This window comes from Tamandua tetradactyla, chromosome 3 (assembly GCF_023851605.1).
Source record: "Tamandua tetradactyla isolate mTamTet1 chromosome 3, mTamTet1.pri, whole genome shotgun sequence".
NCBI lineage: Eukaryota > Metazoa > Chordata > Mammalia > Pilosa > Myrmecophagidae > Tamandua > Tamandua tetradactyla.
Window position 1 is genome coordinate 198257446 of NC_135329.1, and position 15781 is coordinate 198273226.

General features: G+C 37.6%; 1 protein-coding gene across 2 annotated transcripts in view; it reads right to left on the minus strand.

The window, feature by feature from the left end:
• Positions 1-204: 204 nt before the first annotated feature.
• FARSB (phenylalanyl-tRNA synthetase subunit beta) overlaps positions 205-15781 on the minus strand; it is a 102010-nt gene continuing 86433 nt past the window's right edge. For both annotated transcript variants that reach the window (XM_077155262.1, XM_077155261.1), the window contains exon 17: positions 205-6877. In XM_077155262.1, the coding sequence (XP_077011377.1) occupies positions 6726-6877 (152 nt within the window). In that variant the 3' untranslated portion in view covers positions 205-6725. The remainder of the gene's footprint in view (positions 6878-15781) is intronic.

Consider the following 15781-nt stretch of genomic DNA (forward strand, 5'->3'; position numbering starts at 1 on the left):
TAGTTATAATATTGTCTATTCATTCTATCATCTGTGCCATTTTGGGTCAGTTAAAAAAGATTTCCCCCACCTCCTTATGGGTTGTATTTCCTCGCTTCTTTGTATCTCTGGCAATTTTTTATTGGATGCCAGATATTATGAATTTTACATTATTGTATGCTGGATATTATAGAATCTATAAATACGGAGCTTTTTTCTGGAATTGATCTAGGGTTACTTTTCTGCCACTGAGGTAAATTCGTTCTGAGTACTCTGCTCATTGCCTCTTGACTGATCAGGTTTTATACTCTGACTTGTCCTGTGTGAGCTCCAGAAATTGTTCCCTCTGTTCCTTTTGGATCGTTCTTTCTCCACTTTAAGGCAGTTTCCTTACATGCATGTGCTGACCAGAACTCAGCAGAGGACTCATAGGGGAGTCTTCCCTGCAACCTCTGGCTGCCTTGGTCACTATGGACTCCTCAACTCTGGGAGACCTCCACACCCTGTTTTGGGTCTCCCCTTCTTACAATGCAGCCTAGAAACTCTCTCTTGGCTCGCCTTGTTTGTTTCCTCTCAGGGATCACTCTCCTTTGTTGTCTGATGTCCCAGGTCCTGAAAACCATTGTTTTTTGTATTTTTTTTTCCTGGATTTTTAGTTGTTTCTGGAGGAGGTTAAGTCCAGTTCGTGTTATGCCATCTTGGCTGGAAGTAGAAACCCACATCCTATTTTCAGGAATCCCAAATTTTGTCTATCTGGAAAGATAAGAGTACCAGTGAAGAAAGTGGCTGAATAGGCCTCATTAGCAGGCAAACATTCCTTGGAAAGAAGGAAGAAATCCATATTCTTCAATCCATGTGTATGTAGACGGGCAATAAAAATGGGGAGAAAGGATCTTATTTTCTCTGCCTTGTAAGGAGCAAAAAATGATTACTCCAATAGGTCCTTGTGAGCTTCAGGGTTCCCCAGAATCTACTGAAGCCCTTCTCTTGGGGAATCTGCCAGGGAACCTATTGTAGCTGATTTCATCTCCTAGTGACTACTCCCCACTTACTCTTCATCTTCACCAGAGGCAATCCTTCTCACAACTATTTTGAGTCTTTTTCATATAAATTTACCTACTCATGTTTATTAAAAAAATAATTTTAAATCACTTTCATTCCTTGATCAAAATTTTGAAGTTCTATGCTTTAGACATTCCTAACAGTGGCATTTTCCCTGGTTCTGCAGGAATGTTATTAAATGGAAAAACTGGACTTCGCATCATGGAACAAGTTTATTTACTACCGCAGATTTCTCATACATGCTCAACATATACAAACTTACTTAATCCACACAAAACCCTGTGGTTGTTGAACTATTATTCATGTTTTACAGATGAGGAAACAGGCACAAAGAGGTTCAGAAAGGTCAACCTTCTGATAAAGTGGCAGAGCTGAGTCTGTCCAGCAGTCTGGAATCAAAGCCCATGCTTCTCCTTACTGTGAGCCTCTACCCAGGGGACAGATGCAGCTCTTTCCAAATTCATTTGGCCCCAGAACCCCTGTTTTTAGCAGAGTCCTTTGAACATAAATGGGAAATGCTGACCTCACCCTAAATTCCTCTGATCCTCAAGATACTTCAGCAACTTGCTTCCTAGCTGATCCATAATTGAGTCCATTATCCTCCAATACAAACACCCATCTTGGGCAGCCCATTTGTGCCACCCATATGATAAATGTTGCATCCAGGTTTTTCCACAAGTCATCTTGCCAAAATGATAACTCTCCTCCCTACAACACAATTTGCTTATGGGTTGCCTCTGCCTGGAATATTTTGCTTCACCCTCCTCAGTGTAACCTTAGATAATCCTCATTCAAATGTTCTGCCAATCTTCACAATTACAATATCTCTAATTAATCAATCCATCTCTGATTGGTCTTTTACTCTGTATCCAGAGTATACCCAAATGTGTATATTTATACAGGCTTACATCCATTACCACTGGTTTCTCGTTGGCTCTAAGTCACTGCTTGTTTTAGGTGCAGGCCTATTCTCATTCGTCATGACAAAAACTTGTTACTTGTGAAATGTAGGAATTTTCTCTTGCTACCAGGTATGGTATCCAACAGGTACAACATTTCCTCAACGTCTTCACTCTTCTGTCTTAAAGGACAGATTTACTTTGTAATTTGATTGTTGTAGCTGGTATCTCCCATAGCCCAGCACGTTCCTCCCAACACTGGTGGGCTTTTAAAAAATCTTTTTTAACGCAGAATCACGGTCAAGTTCCTAGCTTCCTTAAAGACAACAGAGGAAACCTTTTGAGGAGAGAAAAGCTAGGGAAGGACCTTGAGTATATTCTTTTCACATTGCACTAGTCACCTGGGGGAGAAAAAACAAATCAATAAACCCTCTGCTGGGGGTCTTTGTTCAACCCTGAGGCTCTCAGCAATTTTTAGATTGATCCTCTCTGTCTACTAGAAAGCCAACAGCAAGCAGAACTCTCTAAACCCAGCGGGCAGTAAGCCCCACTATCAAGAGCACTATAGGGTCTCCTGTGCCCTTCTTGCTGCTTGGCTTGTTTGTCAAGCCATTTGGCTTCTCACCTTTATCCAAGGAAGTCATGTTCCTTCCCCACATGACTTGGTCTGTGCTCCAAATTATCCTGGAGGGTTACTGCTGTCTTGAATTACATTATGCATGCTGGCCTCTACTTCTGTGTCAATTTTCAGTAACAGACATAAAGTTACTCAAAATCCTTATAATAAGCCGCAACTTGGGAGCCATCAGATGTGTCAAATGCTTCAGTTGCTTTAGAAGGCAGTTTGCTTAGTGCAGCTGTGTGGGTCACCTGTCTATTTTTAGATAAAATGGACAAAAGAGCCATAGTCAATACCCAAGCATTAGGGATAGTGATGTTTATATATACAAACAAGCACAAATGGAGAGGGCTAGGCCTGAGAAGAAGGATTTTGAGCAATATTCTGCCTTACCATAACTGATGGGCCCAGAACAGGAGCAGCAGTTAGGCTACTTGGTTTTTAATTAGGCTACTCCTCTTTGAAAGGTTAAAACAGTCATTCAAAGACACATTTTAAATTTGAAACACACAGTCTTTGACCTGGCTTCTAGGAATCTAGGCTACAGAAATACAAAGGTCAAGAACAAGTCACATCTAAGAAAATCTAGTTAGCCTCTTTATCTCTGTATGTCTCTATCAAACAACCTTGCTTCCACTAGGACTGGCATTTTGTGAGTCCTAAGCCAGTGCAATTCCAGGGGGGAAGATATGGGAGTCTACACTGGAGCACTGTTTGCAATTGCAAAATGTTGGAAACAAGTAAATGTCCACCAGTAGAGGAATAGTTGAACAAACCATGGACATACAATAGATTATTACATCATTTCAAAGAATGAGGTACGTCTGTAGGCACTGACCTGGAAAAATGTATTAAATAAAATGCCATTAAGAAACAAACTTATTGCAAGCCAGTAAACAGAACATGATCCAAAAAATGTGAGCATGTATGTGTATGGCTGACTGTCCAATTTAAGGAAAATGTCAGAAACAAGACAAGATAAATTGTTCAACAGTAGTCACTTTAAGGAGATTAGGAGGAGGGTAGATTAGCTTGGGAAGGCCTTACTTAATACAATGGTTTACAGAAGTGGGCTTATGATTTATAACTTTTTGATTTTTGGTATTTTTTTATATTAAAAACTTATAAGTCTAAAGATTATGGGTAAGTAGGTACATAAAGTAAACTATAGCCTGAGCCATAGACTCCAAGTCAGTCTTATTAGGTGTCTAAAACCCATTTCATGTATTAGCCAGGTGACTTTAGGCAAGGCATCATTTCTCTGAACCTCAACTGTTCTCATAAGTGAGGGAGCATTCCTATTCTATCTTCCACAATTGTAAAAAAAAAAAAAAAAAATCTAAAGTTGAAACAATATCACATGAAAACAAACTGAAGAGCCATGGAGCAATGTCAAGGTGAACTAGAAATGACCTGTAATCTAGAAAAAGATTCATGTATATTTAATTTTTTTTTAAATACTAGGGTATCTTTTTTTTTTTTTTTTTACTAAGGTGGCATCTTCTCCCTTAAAAGCTTTTGCCCTAGCTCCAGTTCACGTTTCACTCAATGTAAATGCAAGATGATCCAGTTATGAGCCTCAATTTGTTAAGTTGAAGGTTCATTTCTTCTGTGTTTCTCCCTACTGTTTCCTGCTTCAAAGGGCAGAAACATCTACATGATGGATGGAGCTGATCTTTCCCCTTTCACGCTGGGGTATACAATTATGTATCAGTGAATTCTTCATTACAAGTGATTTCTGACCATCCAAAAATATCCTGGAGGCTGGCTGCTAACAGAAAAAAAAATTGGCTCTGCCTACTTCTTAATGGCTATCTCATGATGCATGAGCCATTATTTGAAGCATAATGAACCTGAAATTAGGGAGGATATCTCATTAATAGAAGTGGACCAGTAAGTCCTTTTGAGAAAAATTTATGTTCTTTGACCCTATGTCTGTATCTGCTAGCATTGTATAGTTAAAATTATTAAAATACATGTTGCATTACATTTTTTTCTCCCAGATTTACTGATATAAATTTTAAGTGCAACTTTCAGCTCAATCAAAGTGTAGAATATGTCCATGTAGAATAACACTGCTGTGAATACTCATACAAGTCTTCCTATGACCAAATGGGTAACTAGGAGAATGGCTAGATCATATGGAAAGCAAATGTTTCACATTTTAAGAAACTGCCAAACCATTTTTTAAAGGGGCTATTTCACTTGACATTTCCACCAACAATGCACATGTTTGCTGTGACAGTATGAAGCTGTATGTATCCCAGAAAAGTATGTTCTTAAAGTTAATCCATTCCTGAGTATGTACACCTATTGTAAATAGGATCTTTTGATGAGTAGGGTCTTAACTTGTGACCACCTCATTCAGGATGGGTCTTAATCCGTTTACTGTAGTCCTTTATAAGGGAATGAAATTCAGACAAAGAGAGAGAAAGCCAGGGAAGCAAGAAGCTGGAAGCAATGAAACCAGAAGAGAAGGGAGAGACCAATAGATGCTGTCACATGACTGAGGAGTCCAGGATTGCTAGTAGTTGGTCTTCAGGAAGAAGGTATCATCTTGATAATGTCTTGATTTGGACAGTTGATAGTCTCAGAACCGTAAGCTTGTAAGTTAGTAAGTTCCCATTATTAAAAGCCAACCCATTTTATGTACCTGCTTTGAGCAGCTTAGCAAACCATTGGTACGACAGTCTTAAATTTTAGCCATTCTAATGGCTGTGTAGTAGCATCTCATTGTGGTTTTTACTAGCATTTCCTGATGATGCTGAACATCTTTTTGTGTGCTTACTGGCCATTCATTTATCTTCTTTCTAACATGTCCATTCAAATCTTTTATATATATATTTTAAAAACTGGAGTGTTTGCCTTAAGTTGCAAGAATTCTTTATTTTTTATATATTGCTTTTTAAGAGTTTATCTCCCTTCATTAAAAAAATGTTATATGGATCTGGGAAGGAATCGCTGGAAATTTGTATGTTCACAAAATATGCCAAGTTTAACACTGTCATTCCTGATTCAAGGATGTAATAAGGTTGGGTTTATTTATTTATTTATTTTAGTAATTGGCTTGGCAAGAGCTCCATAAATATAACTCTTGTTTTACCAGCTTTGTTAGCCACATCTATTGGGGCTTATTTTAAAAAGTTAAAAAGTTTTACTTTTTACTGTGTTTACTATCATCTCAACAATAATTAGGAATTTCTCTCAAACATTAGATCTAGCTTCAAGAGATACCACCTATAGATTCTAGATCAAAGTATGAGAGGAAATTAGGAGATAAGACAAGAGGAATGGCAGATGCTTTGCTTCAGAGCAGGAGAGACCTAATATCTCTCTGTAAAATAAGACAGAAATTAGCTGTTCAACTAAGTATTTAAAACCATGATTTTACAACTGATAATTATAGTAGCATATATGGCCTGGTTTAAAAATTAATTTTTAATTGTTCATTATATTACTGGACTGATAGCAACATCTGTCCATTTTAACTTTTCCAGCAGAACAGATCTATGTTGTATGTACTGCAATTCTATTTCAGAGTATCATGGATACTGTGCAACCTTGAATATTATGAATACTTTGTTGTATGTTACTCTTTCACTTTAAAATGACTTCAAAGGTTATATCTACTAGACTAAGCCTTTATATTAGATAAAATTCACAATACTGAGTATAAGATTCTTAAACAATTTCTAAAAATAGTGTTATTTTATTGTTACCCAATGACAAGCACAGGTCAAATGTAGGAAATAAAAGCGAAACCCTTAGTTATGTTCATACTTGTTCAATATGTGCTCTAATCAATTATCTTGTTTCATGCACTAAGGAAAAGAATGGCATCCTGTTATGCAAGAGCAATCAGTTACAGTATGAAGCTCTGATGTCTAAGAAGCAATTCTGATGTTCAAAGCTGATCCCACACTTAGCTAGTCCATTTCTGTCACCCTCTGCTGGGCTTCTGCCCAACAATGAAGTTTCCTGCACACTGATACCACATTGAAATAGTGCACAAGCTGGACTAATACAGGGAAATGGTGCTACCTACAAATGGAGCCAGACAGTGTTTTCTACTTTATTAAACATTAAAGCCCAAATGGATGTTCCCTGTGGAGGAGGGCTGAAGGACACTGTGGGAGGGTGGGGATACCTTACAACTGAGACTGAGTTCACAAAAAGGGTTCAATATTGATTTCCAGGGAGGAGCAGGGCATGGTTAGTTCAAATTTGTTGATAACGTCAGGATGAAGGACCCCGAGCTTCCCAATGCTTTGACCCCTGGCAAAGATCTCAGCACATCGCCCGGGGAAGAAAGCAGTGCCTGAAAAACACAAAGTGAGAAAAAAAAAAATCAATGTTTCTACTGGCAAAAATATCAGTAGATACTGAACCCTAAAAGCACACTAAATTAGTTAGCTTTAAAAATACTATTCTTCTTTAAACTGCTGGCTGTGAAAAGAGAGTCCTTCCTCACACTTTCTAGGATTAAGAGAAGTATTTGATACCACACCAAGAAGCTCTTGCAAGGAAAATTAGGGGGAAATATGAAAACAAGGGCCCTGTATTTTTGTTCACAGAAGTCCTGGCAGGAAGGATGAAAGGCACAGGAAGGAAGGAGCAGTCAGGAGAAGTCTTAGGGGAGCTCTGCCTGGACTTGGAACTGGTCCTAAAAGAGACAAAGAAAAAACATGAAATATAAAACTGATGAACTTGCTTAGAAAGAACCTGTTTTGAAACCGGTTTTTCCATAGAAATACTTGCTGGATAAAAAGTCTATACTGAATTTGTTTACTATTCAAAATATCACTCTTTTCTTCCTTACTACACAGAGAAACATGAGCTGCAGTGTCATTAGCAGGTTGAGGGGAACCAGGTCACCAGAATGCAACCTACATGCCTACCTGTAAAAAGTGTTCTAAGCAGCTTTGGAGCATCTTCTGTAAAACCACAGCAAAGGCCAGCCCCAAAGAAGGCTGGGTTGATCCCCTAATTTACTTGAAGACAGGCAGGAAGTTCTCTCTTCATTTGGGTGCCAGTGCACTGATAATGGCTAACCAAACCAATAACAGTTCTTCAGGTTTAAAGAGCTAAAAAAAAGAAATGAAGTACAAGGCCCACTCCATAATCACAAAATTGCCAGTGCCTCAGGAGAAGTTTATCAACTCCACTGAAGTTTAAAAAAAAGCTGACTCATTTCTCTCACCACCACTTGAAAAAGGGGTCAAGCCCAGAGCTTGACTAAGTGAACAGAAACGTTTACTGGCATAACCTATAAATAACCCAAAAGAGCTGAGCCACAAGCCTGCATTTTCAGAGTAAGTGAATGCATTATTCATGAAATAACTGCTGAGTCTCTACTAATGGCTCCAAGGTCAGCATAATTAAGGAAATACAGCTTCAGGTTGGAGGAGAAAGAGACCTGCTAGTGTTAGGTTAGTATGGAGCTATACCACACAGGACAATTGCATGCATTTCCAGACCAGCATAGAAGAATACTTGTTTATATTTTGGGGGAGAAACTTGAAAAACCTTCCCAGTTGTTATTCTTAAGTATTCCCAATGCAACCTGGTTGAAATATAAGGTCACATCCCCAAACTAAACAATTCTGTCTCACTGTCTATTAAAGCTGAGTTTCAGTGAGGTGGCTTTACATTTTTGGCTTTGTGTACTAATTCATACCTGGGGGTAAGGGTGGGGTAGGAAATCAAATCAAATAATCCAGAAAACAATCCGACTGATAATAAAGCACTTCACGAAATATCAATTTTGCTAAATATGATAAAGATGGCAAATTTTAATTCTATCAAAATGATATCCTAACTCAAAAAAACTATTCCCCCCAAAATAAAATTAATTTTCCAGGGACAAATAAGTGAAGCATGTATGAAGTGTTGATGGTAAGCATTATAATCAAGGATCACAGAACTGAAAGGAATGCTGAGAAGTAATTTATTCTATCGCTACCCCTTTATATAGACCTACACCAGAATACACTGGGGTCCTACCTGAAAAAGACATCAGCCTACTTTTAAAGGCCATTTAGAAAGGAGGTTTAAGATCTCCCCTGAAAACCTTGTAATGTTTAAGAATCCTCATTGTACCCAAATGCTTCTTTCTATCTTCAACTCCCATTTGACTGGATTCATTTTTACTGACGCATAAAACCAAATTATTTTAGAATCTAAGCCAGATGTGCTACTTTCTGACAGTTAGCAAAATAAAGTTTAAGAGTTAAGAACTTAGAATTTTTACTTTAAAAACAACTTTTTGGATTAGCACTTTTTAAGCAAAATTCAATTAACTTTTGCTTCAGTTAACAAGCATGATAATGTCAGCTGTACCTCTCTGCAGAAGTTTGGATCAAACTTTCTTTAGCTCATTAACCAGTTAGAAACATGGCCAAACAAAAATATTTTTTATCAATAAATTCAATTTTTCCCTCTTTCCAAGTAAAGGCAAAGAGAACTGAAATTAACAAATTATAATAAATTATGACGGATTAAAAACATCCACATATGACAATATTCTGAAAAATATCAACATCAGAAGCTCTCAAACCAGCAAATGGCCGGAACCACCATCTGAACCTCTCCAGTCCCCCTAAATGGCTCCTCGGTTAGAAGGCTTCCCTGCAGAAGAGCTGCTTCTGCATGGAGCAGGCAATAAACAGGCCCACTGTCTCATGGAATACTAAGCGCTCGCCCTCCTCCCTGGAGAAACTACCCCTATAGTATAATTTCTGTATAAACTCTCCTTTGTCGAACTGTACACTTTAACCCACCTATGATGACAATTTAAACTTTTCCTTCCAGTTTTCATTTCTAACCAGGTCAGACTGTGATAGAAATACTTCCATGAATTTCTCTTATGGACTCCTCTGTTCAATTTCAAGGCTGAAATTCTGTTCTCCATATTCACAAACTGAAGTACAAAAGAGGGCCTACAAGTCATCAGCAGCACAGAGAAAGACAAAAAAATGTGCCAATTGACTGATATTGCATGTGAATTGGGAATACTAAAAGAAAATTTAAAATTATCAAAACACATGCATTTGTTAGGACTTTTTAAAAACTTCAATGGTTCTAATCAAGTTTTACTGACAAAAGGGAGTCATTTCTAAGAATAACAGAATAATTGCTTCACCAACAAATGCAAGGGAACACATCCCACTCAGCAGCAACCCCGCCAGAATTCAAGGCTGAGAGCATCACTGCCAGCAGCAGCAGGAGAATACCTGAGCTTGGTAATGCAGGCAAAGCAATGGGAACATATTGCTATACCCAGGACTAAAGCATGTGAAATTAGAATCTTCCCAGAAGTAAAGAAACCACATCTGAACAGAACCTAAACATGGGTCGAGGTTTGTAGAAAATCAAACCTAGATGGTAGCCAAAGGCTACTTTATCTCATCAATAAACAAAAGTATCTTTCTGGAGAACAGTAGCATGCTGCATCTAGAGACAGAATGCTGCCAATCAATGATTGTGTTGCCTTGTAAATGGGAATTCTAAATGTCAAATTCTACCAAGTATTTCCGTTTTCTTTTATTTACTTATTTATGCCTAAACAGAGTTCCTGGTTTACTGGTCTATCAAGGGGCAAAACTAGTACAATTTTCAACCTGTGCCCAAATACTCCCCAGCAAAGAGCCTCTCAGTGTATGTTCCCTCCAGTTCCTTACACTAATTAAACCGACAGCTTTGCTGGCATTCATCATAATAAAATGGCTTCCCCACATAAAAAACAGATTTAGAGGAAATAGTGTTCTCTGTTGAAATACATGCGGAAGCTCAGACAAAAGAAACATCAGTTAAGCACAAATAAGAATTTAATTTCCAAAACTTAGTGGGGTGTAAGTAAGTCCCTTAATGAAAGCTTTTGTAGCATCTCCTCAAGGTCTATAATTGTCTCTCTGCACTCAAATGGCAGGACAACTTTGAGGACCTGGGGGGTAAATCTCAGCCAGAAATCCAGCCCAGCACCTAGTCTTTAGCAAATTTTCTGGCTAATTGACCTTCAAAGAGTTTGTAAGCTCCCTCTCTTTCTCGTTGCCAAACACCTTTCACAGTTTCTTTTTGCTCCCTCTCCCCCCCATACACCGCCCATCTTTCTTTTGGAATATTATAAGCCCAAAGTCTGGATAAACTTTACACATAGCGTCATTCCTATCATTTTATGAAGCATCAGAAGTAGAAGCTTAAGGTGGTAACTGAGAGTATCAGATGGTGTCATCAAGCATGAAGCTCTTCATTACTTAACCCCCCCCCCCCCGCCATTGGCTGTGTTCAACTAATCTACTTGGTATTTTATTTAACCCATCTCTACAAATCATCTACCTATACAATTTTGTAACTGTTTCTTTTCTGTACATTTTAATACAAGCCACATACACAACTGCTAACAATGTGGTTCTTTACAACTCAAAATTTCTACAAACATAAGAAAAAAATCTAAATAAATAAAAGAGGGGTGTGGTGGGGAACACCAGAAAAGGAATGTCCATGGATAATAGCAACTAATAGAAACTATTACTTATCATGAGCTTTAAAATAAATGAGTACACAACAATTCAAGTGTCCAAAATACAAAGTACAGAATTACAGGGATATTTGGGTCAACTGAATATATTTTAAATCTCTGTTTTAAATGATTGAATGTGTAATATAGGGTGAGTAGGGAGAAGAATCATCACATATGGAGAAATAATTCATTCCATGGTCCAATGACCCATCCTCAGAAATGACAGAAAGGAAAAGAATTCTCCAGTGCTCAGGTATTCTATTCTGGAATGAAACTGGCACAGTGGGTGACAGGGAAAAGAGTAGAATGAGGCCAAAACCCTAATTTCCTATGTAGGACTTTCTCCGTATTTCCCATCAGCTTTCCAAGGATGTAATACCCATAATTGTCTAACTCTGCTGTTAGCACATCAATATCCCCTTCTTTTCTAAATAATGTTAATTTTAAGGAAGAGAAAAAGACAGAAATATAGAGCCTAGAAAAACTGAACACTTAGATACCATACATGTAAGCAGTATGTCATTCTTAAGGGTTTTTTTTAAAGCCTCAATGGAATTACACAAAGCGGGGAGAAACGAGGAGAAAAGGGGCACAATACAGTTAAGATATTAATTTATAGAAAGAAAGAGGAAAGGTTTAGAAATATGGGGAGAAAAATAACCCTCAACTATTGAGTTACACACACACACACACAAACACATACACACTTCTTTGGATCCAGTACACTCTGGGTTGGAAGAAAATGTCTCTGTGGGGACCATTTAATTTGTAAGTGGAGACTGAACAATTTCCAACTGGTAATATAAAACACCATTTTTTTCCCCCGAGATGTATACAATTCTTCACCTTACATCTGAAGTGAAATATTTATGGTACCTAAAGTCTTTAAAGAGAGGGGACCTAATCCCTTGAGTTTAATGGCTATCTTTCATCCCTTTCTGAAGATCAAAAGAAAGAAAAGGCCCTTACACAACTTTACAGTGCTAATCCCAACACACCTGCAGACATCATTAACTCTTAAAGCCAAGGAGCTGCTGGGAGAGAACTGGCCTGGGCTTAACCCCATAGCAAGGACCTGCGAGGAAGCCTGTGTTTGCAGCAACATCCTATCAAGACAGGACACGGCAAAAATAATAAAGACAAGATCCTGTATGACCTTATTCTCAAAAAGCAATCAGTGAAATTCAGACTGTTTAGTCTTCTACTTAATGAAGAAATGCCTTAAAGAACGATCTTTCCTAAATCACCACAAACTCTTTATGACTAAATATAAATATAACTTCAAATTTTCCCAGTCTTGTGAAGAGAAATCTATAATTTATTTCCATGGCTCTCACTTTTTAACATTTCTTATAAAATACTTAGTTAACAGGACAAATACTAAATGATTAAATGGAAAATGCCAGGAAAACATAAGATCTATTTTCAGGCCTAAACTATGAATCTCATATACATACATACTGTAAAACACGAAGAAAGCCATAAATATCGGAAGAGCTTAAATATGATCTAACTGCAGTATTAAATCTGTCTCTACCTAATCAAAGGATTTTTAACTCTAGGTTAACAAGTACCCTCATTGTTTGAAAACTCCTATTCCTAAAGTAATCCCATTATTCTACACTTGTCTGACACTTAAATCATTTTTCTAAGGATTTTCACATTTCTTAAATATTCCTAGTACAAATTTAAAACAGCAACTTCAAAAATAAAAGGTATGTATCATCCTGCCTTCCTGGCCTACTCTTTCATCTGATAGAAACCTGTAAGAGGGCTATTTCTCACAATTATAGTGAAATATTAAAAATAATAACAGTAGAGACTGCTGTAGGGCTAATTAAGGAAAGAATGAAAATGTTGAATATAAGAGATTCTAGCCATAATTTCACAATTAACTTATTCAATTGAGACCTTTGGCTAACCCGGAGTAAACATAACTTCGAACATGTAATTATCATAGATATGTTTTATTTTCTGGATTAGATTTCAGCTGATAAACAGGGCCGTGAGGAAGGAAAATTAAAAATAATGACACTGGGCAGGCCACGGTGGCTCAGCAGGCAAGAATGCTTGTCTGCCAGGCCAGAGGATCTGGGTTCGATTCCTGGTGCCTGCCCATGTAAAAAAAATAATAATAATAATAATAATGACACTGTAAAAATACTCTGCTTCTTACTCATCTCCTCCATCCCCAGAAAAAGCAGGGCATCGGTCCCAGTGAGGCCTCCTCAAGCCCTTTGTGGGACAGGTTTGCTCCAGATGGGGAAATGTGAACACAAGGAGATTAGGTGACTTGCCCAAGGCAAGCAATAGCATAGGTTAGAAAGAAGCCAAAGGTGACACGGGGGGCCACTGAAATGGTACCTCTTTGTCTGTGGCCCACAGGCAGATATGGCCTATAAAATAATGTTTTTAAGCTTTTGGTCAAGCTGTCCATTTCATGTCTGCAAACTGTTCTGGTTTAAAATAAACAAAACTTAAAGAAAATAATGGCTGTGACAATCTGCCACCTTTAACCTTGGTACACAGCCAGAAATACTCTACGATATTATTTTAACAAAACATGATTCTGACAAAATCTAGCACATTTCCAAATATATATTTAACAGCAGAGATGAGATCAGAATCCAGGTCTTCTTGAACCCCAGTCCATGATTTTTATAATGTTGTTTTCCTCAGACCCATATCAACTCCTCATTCTGGGGAGTGCTTTACCCATTCCAAAGTGCTTTCACAACCCTATGGTATGGACAGGACAGATATCCATTCCCATTTCACAATGAAGAAACTGTGGTTCCAAGGGATTGAGTCCTAAGTCACATGGTTAAGGTGACAGGCAACATTCACTGTTATTTTTACTGTACCACAGGTGACAATCATGCAACCTAGGGTTTAACAAACAAAGTTTTCTTTCCTATAATTATAATTAGAGTATACATCATCTTGGGACCTGCTTTTTTCATTCGGTATATATACACATGTCTAAAGACTTTTTATTACATTCCATTTTAATTTATATATCATATTTTGGCCAAATTATTCTTAAAATATTTTATGTTGGAATTGTTTCCAATATTTCACTATTATACATAGGTCTTCTATAAACATATATATTATTTTTGGCTTTCTTTGATTCTTTTTCTTTTCCAAAGAGTATCATACAAGTAAAAAAATATGAATCATCTTAGAGTTCATTATATATAAAAATTTAGACTAGCAATGGGAGGAGCAAAAAAACTACAAACTTAATATAAACTGATCCCATTTGTATAACACAGATAAAAACTTTCTTCTGCACAATACTAAGCCCTAAGTTTTTTTCCCAATTTTATTAGTGAAGAAAGAAAGAAAAGAAAAAGCCTCAAAGTAGCAAAGGAAAACAATTCCAAGAAGACACCTTGCTTAGAGAATGCAATTCATAAACGGACTCAGAAGTATTTAGGGATGAAGAAAGGTATAGAAACCTTTCTCCTCTGGAAGGTGAGTGCCAAAGTATAGTGATAGGGAGAACAATCTTGATAAAATATTTAAGAGCTATCAATGAATATTAGACACATCAAAATATGTCTCACGATACAGACAAGAGGAAGTTCTGGGGCTGATTAGGGCAAAGGATTTTATCTACTTTTGCTTAAGTGTTTACTCTTCATATGCCTCAACGTCACTCAGAAGAAATAAAAGTACTGTAAATACAGTCACATGGTTCACTGTCTAAAAAGTAAGGCAAGTAGGGCACACGGGTGGTTCAGTGGTCGAATGCTCGCCTTTCATGCAGGAGACCCGGGTTCGATTCCCAGACCATGCACTCAAAAAAAAATAAAAAAAAGTAAGGCAAGTAAACAACCATTGCCTGTATTTGAATGTATCAGGCACTGGAGCTATTCCCCACACTGATTGTTTCATCTCTTCCTAAATATGCTCTTCTCATTGAAGAGGGCTACAGGGATGCCCGGCTGCCAGGGATGTGGTTTCAGGGGCTGGTAGGTTTTTCTATTCCACTGGATTTGTCCCAATCTCCTTTAGCTTAAATTAAAGCTAAAGGGACCAAATTTTTATTTTTACAATGAGAAAGAAGGCTGAAAATTAAGTTCACACAGATCTATGTCAACTGAAATTGAAGTCAGATCCTTTCCTGAAAAGAAAGGTTCCCTCAGCAAGACCATGCTCCCGACCCAGAACCCACAGGAGCCAGCAGGTGCTTGGAAATAATTCCAGTGGGGTGAGAGGCTGCTCAAGTCACCATGTGAACGACAGCATTCATTTCTCAACAGGTCAATGTTAGGTCACATCTATTTAACACCAGCACAAAGGAAAATAACTCATCAAGATCAAAACCAGAACTGAGATCCCAATTACGTTAAACAGCCCACCCATCATATATACAAAAATATTGGGAATATTTTAAATGGATGTGTATCTATTGGATGTCTGCAATGAGGTAATATATAGAAAAGTAATACAAGTCAAAAGGCAGAAGGGAATCTGTCTACACAAAGAAGACACGGGGGGAGGAGTATAACAGATGAAAGAAACTCTGGGAGATGACAGATATCTAATGGATGTCTGGTTAAGTTTCTGCTTCTCCCCTGCCCCAAATCCACAATAAAACATATATTTCTAATTTTTATACAAAGCAGATCATGGGTTGCCATATTTTTAAAAATCAGAAGAAGCATTGGTTACTAAAGGCTTGTTTGTTAAAAC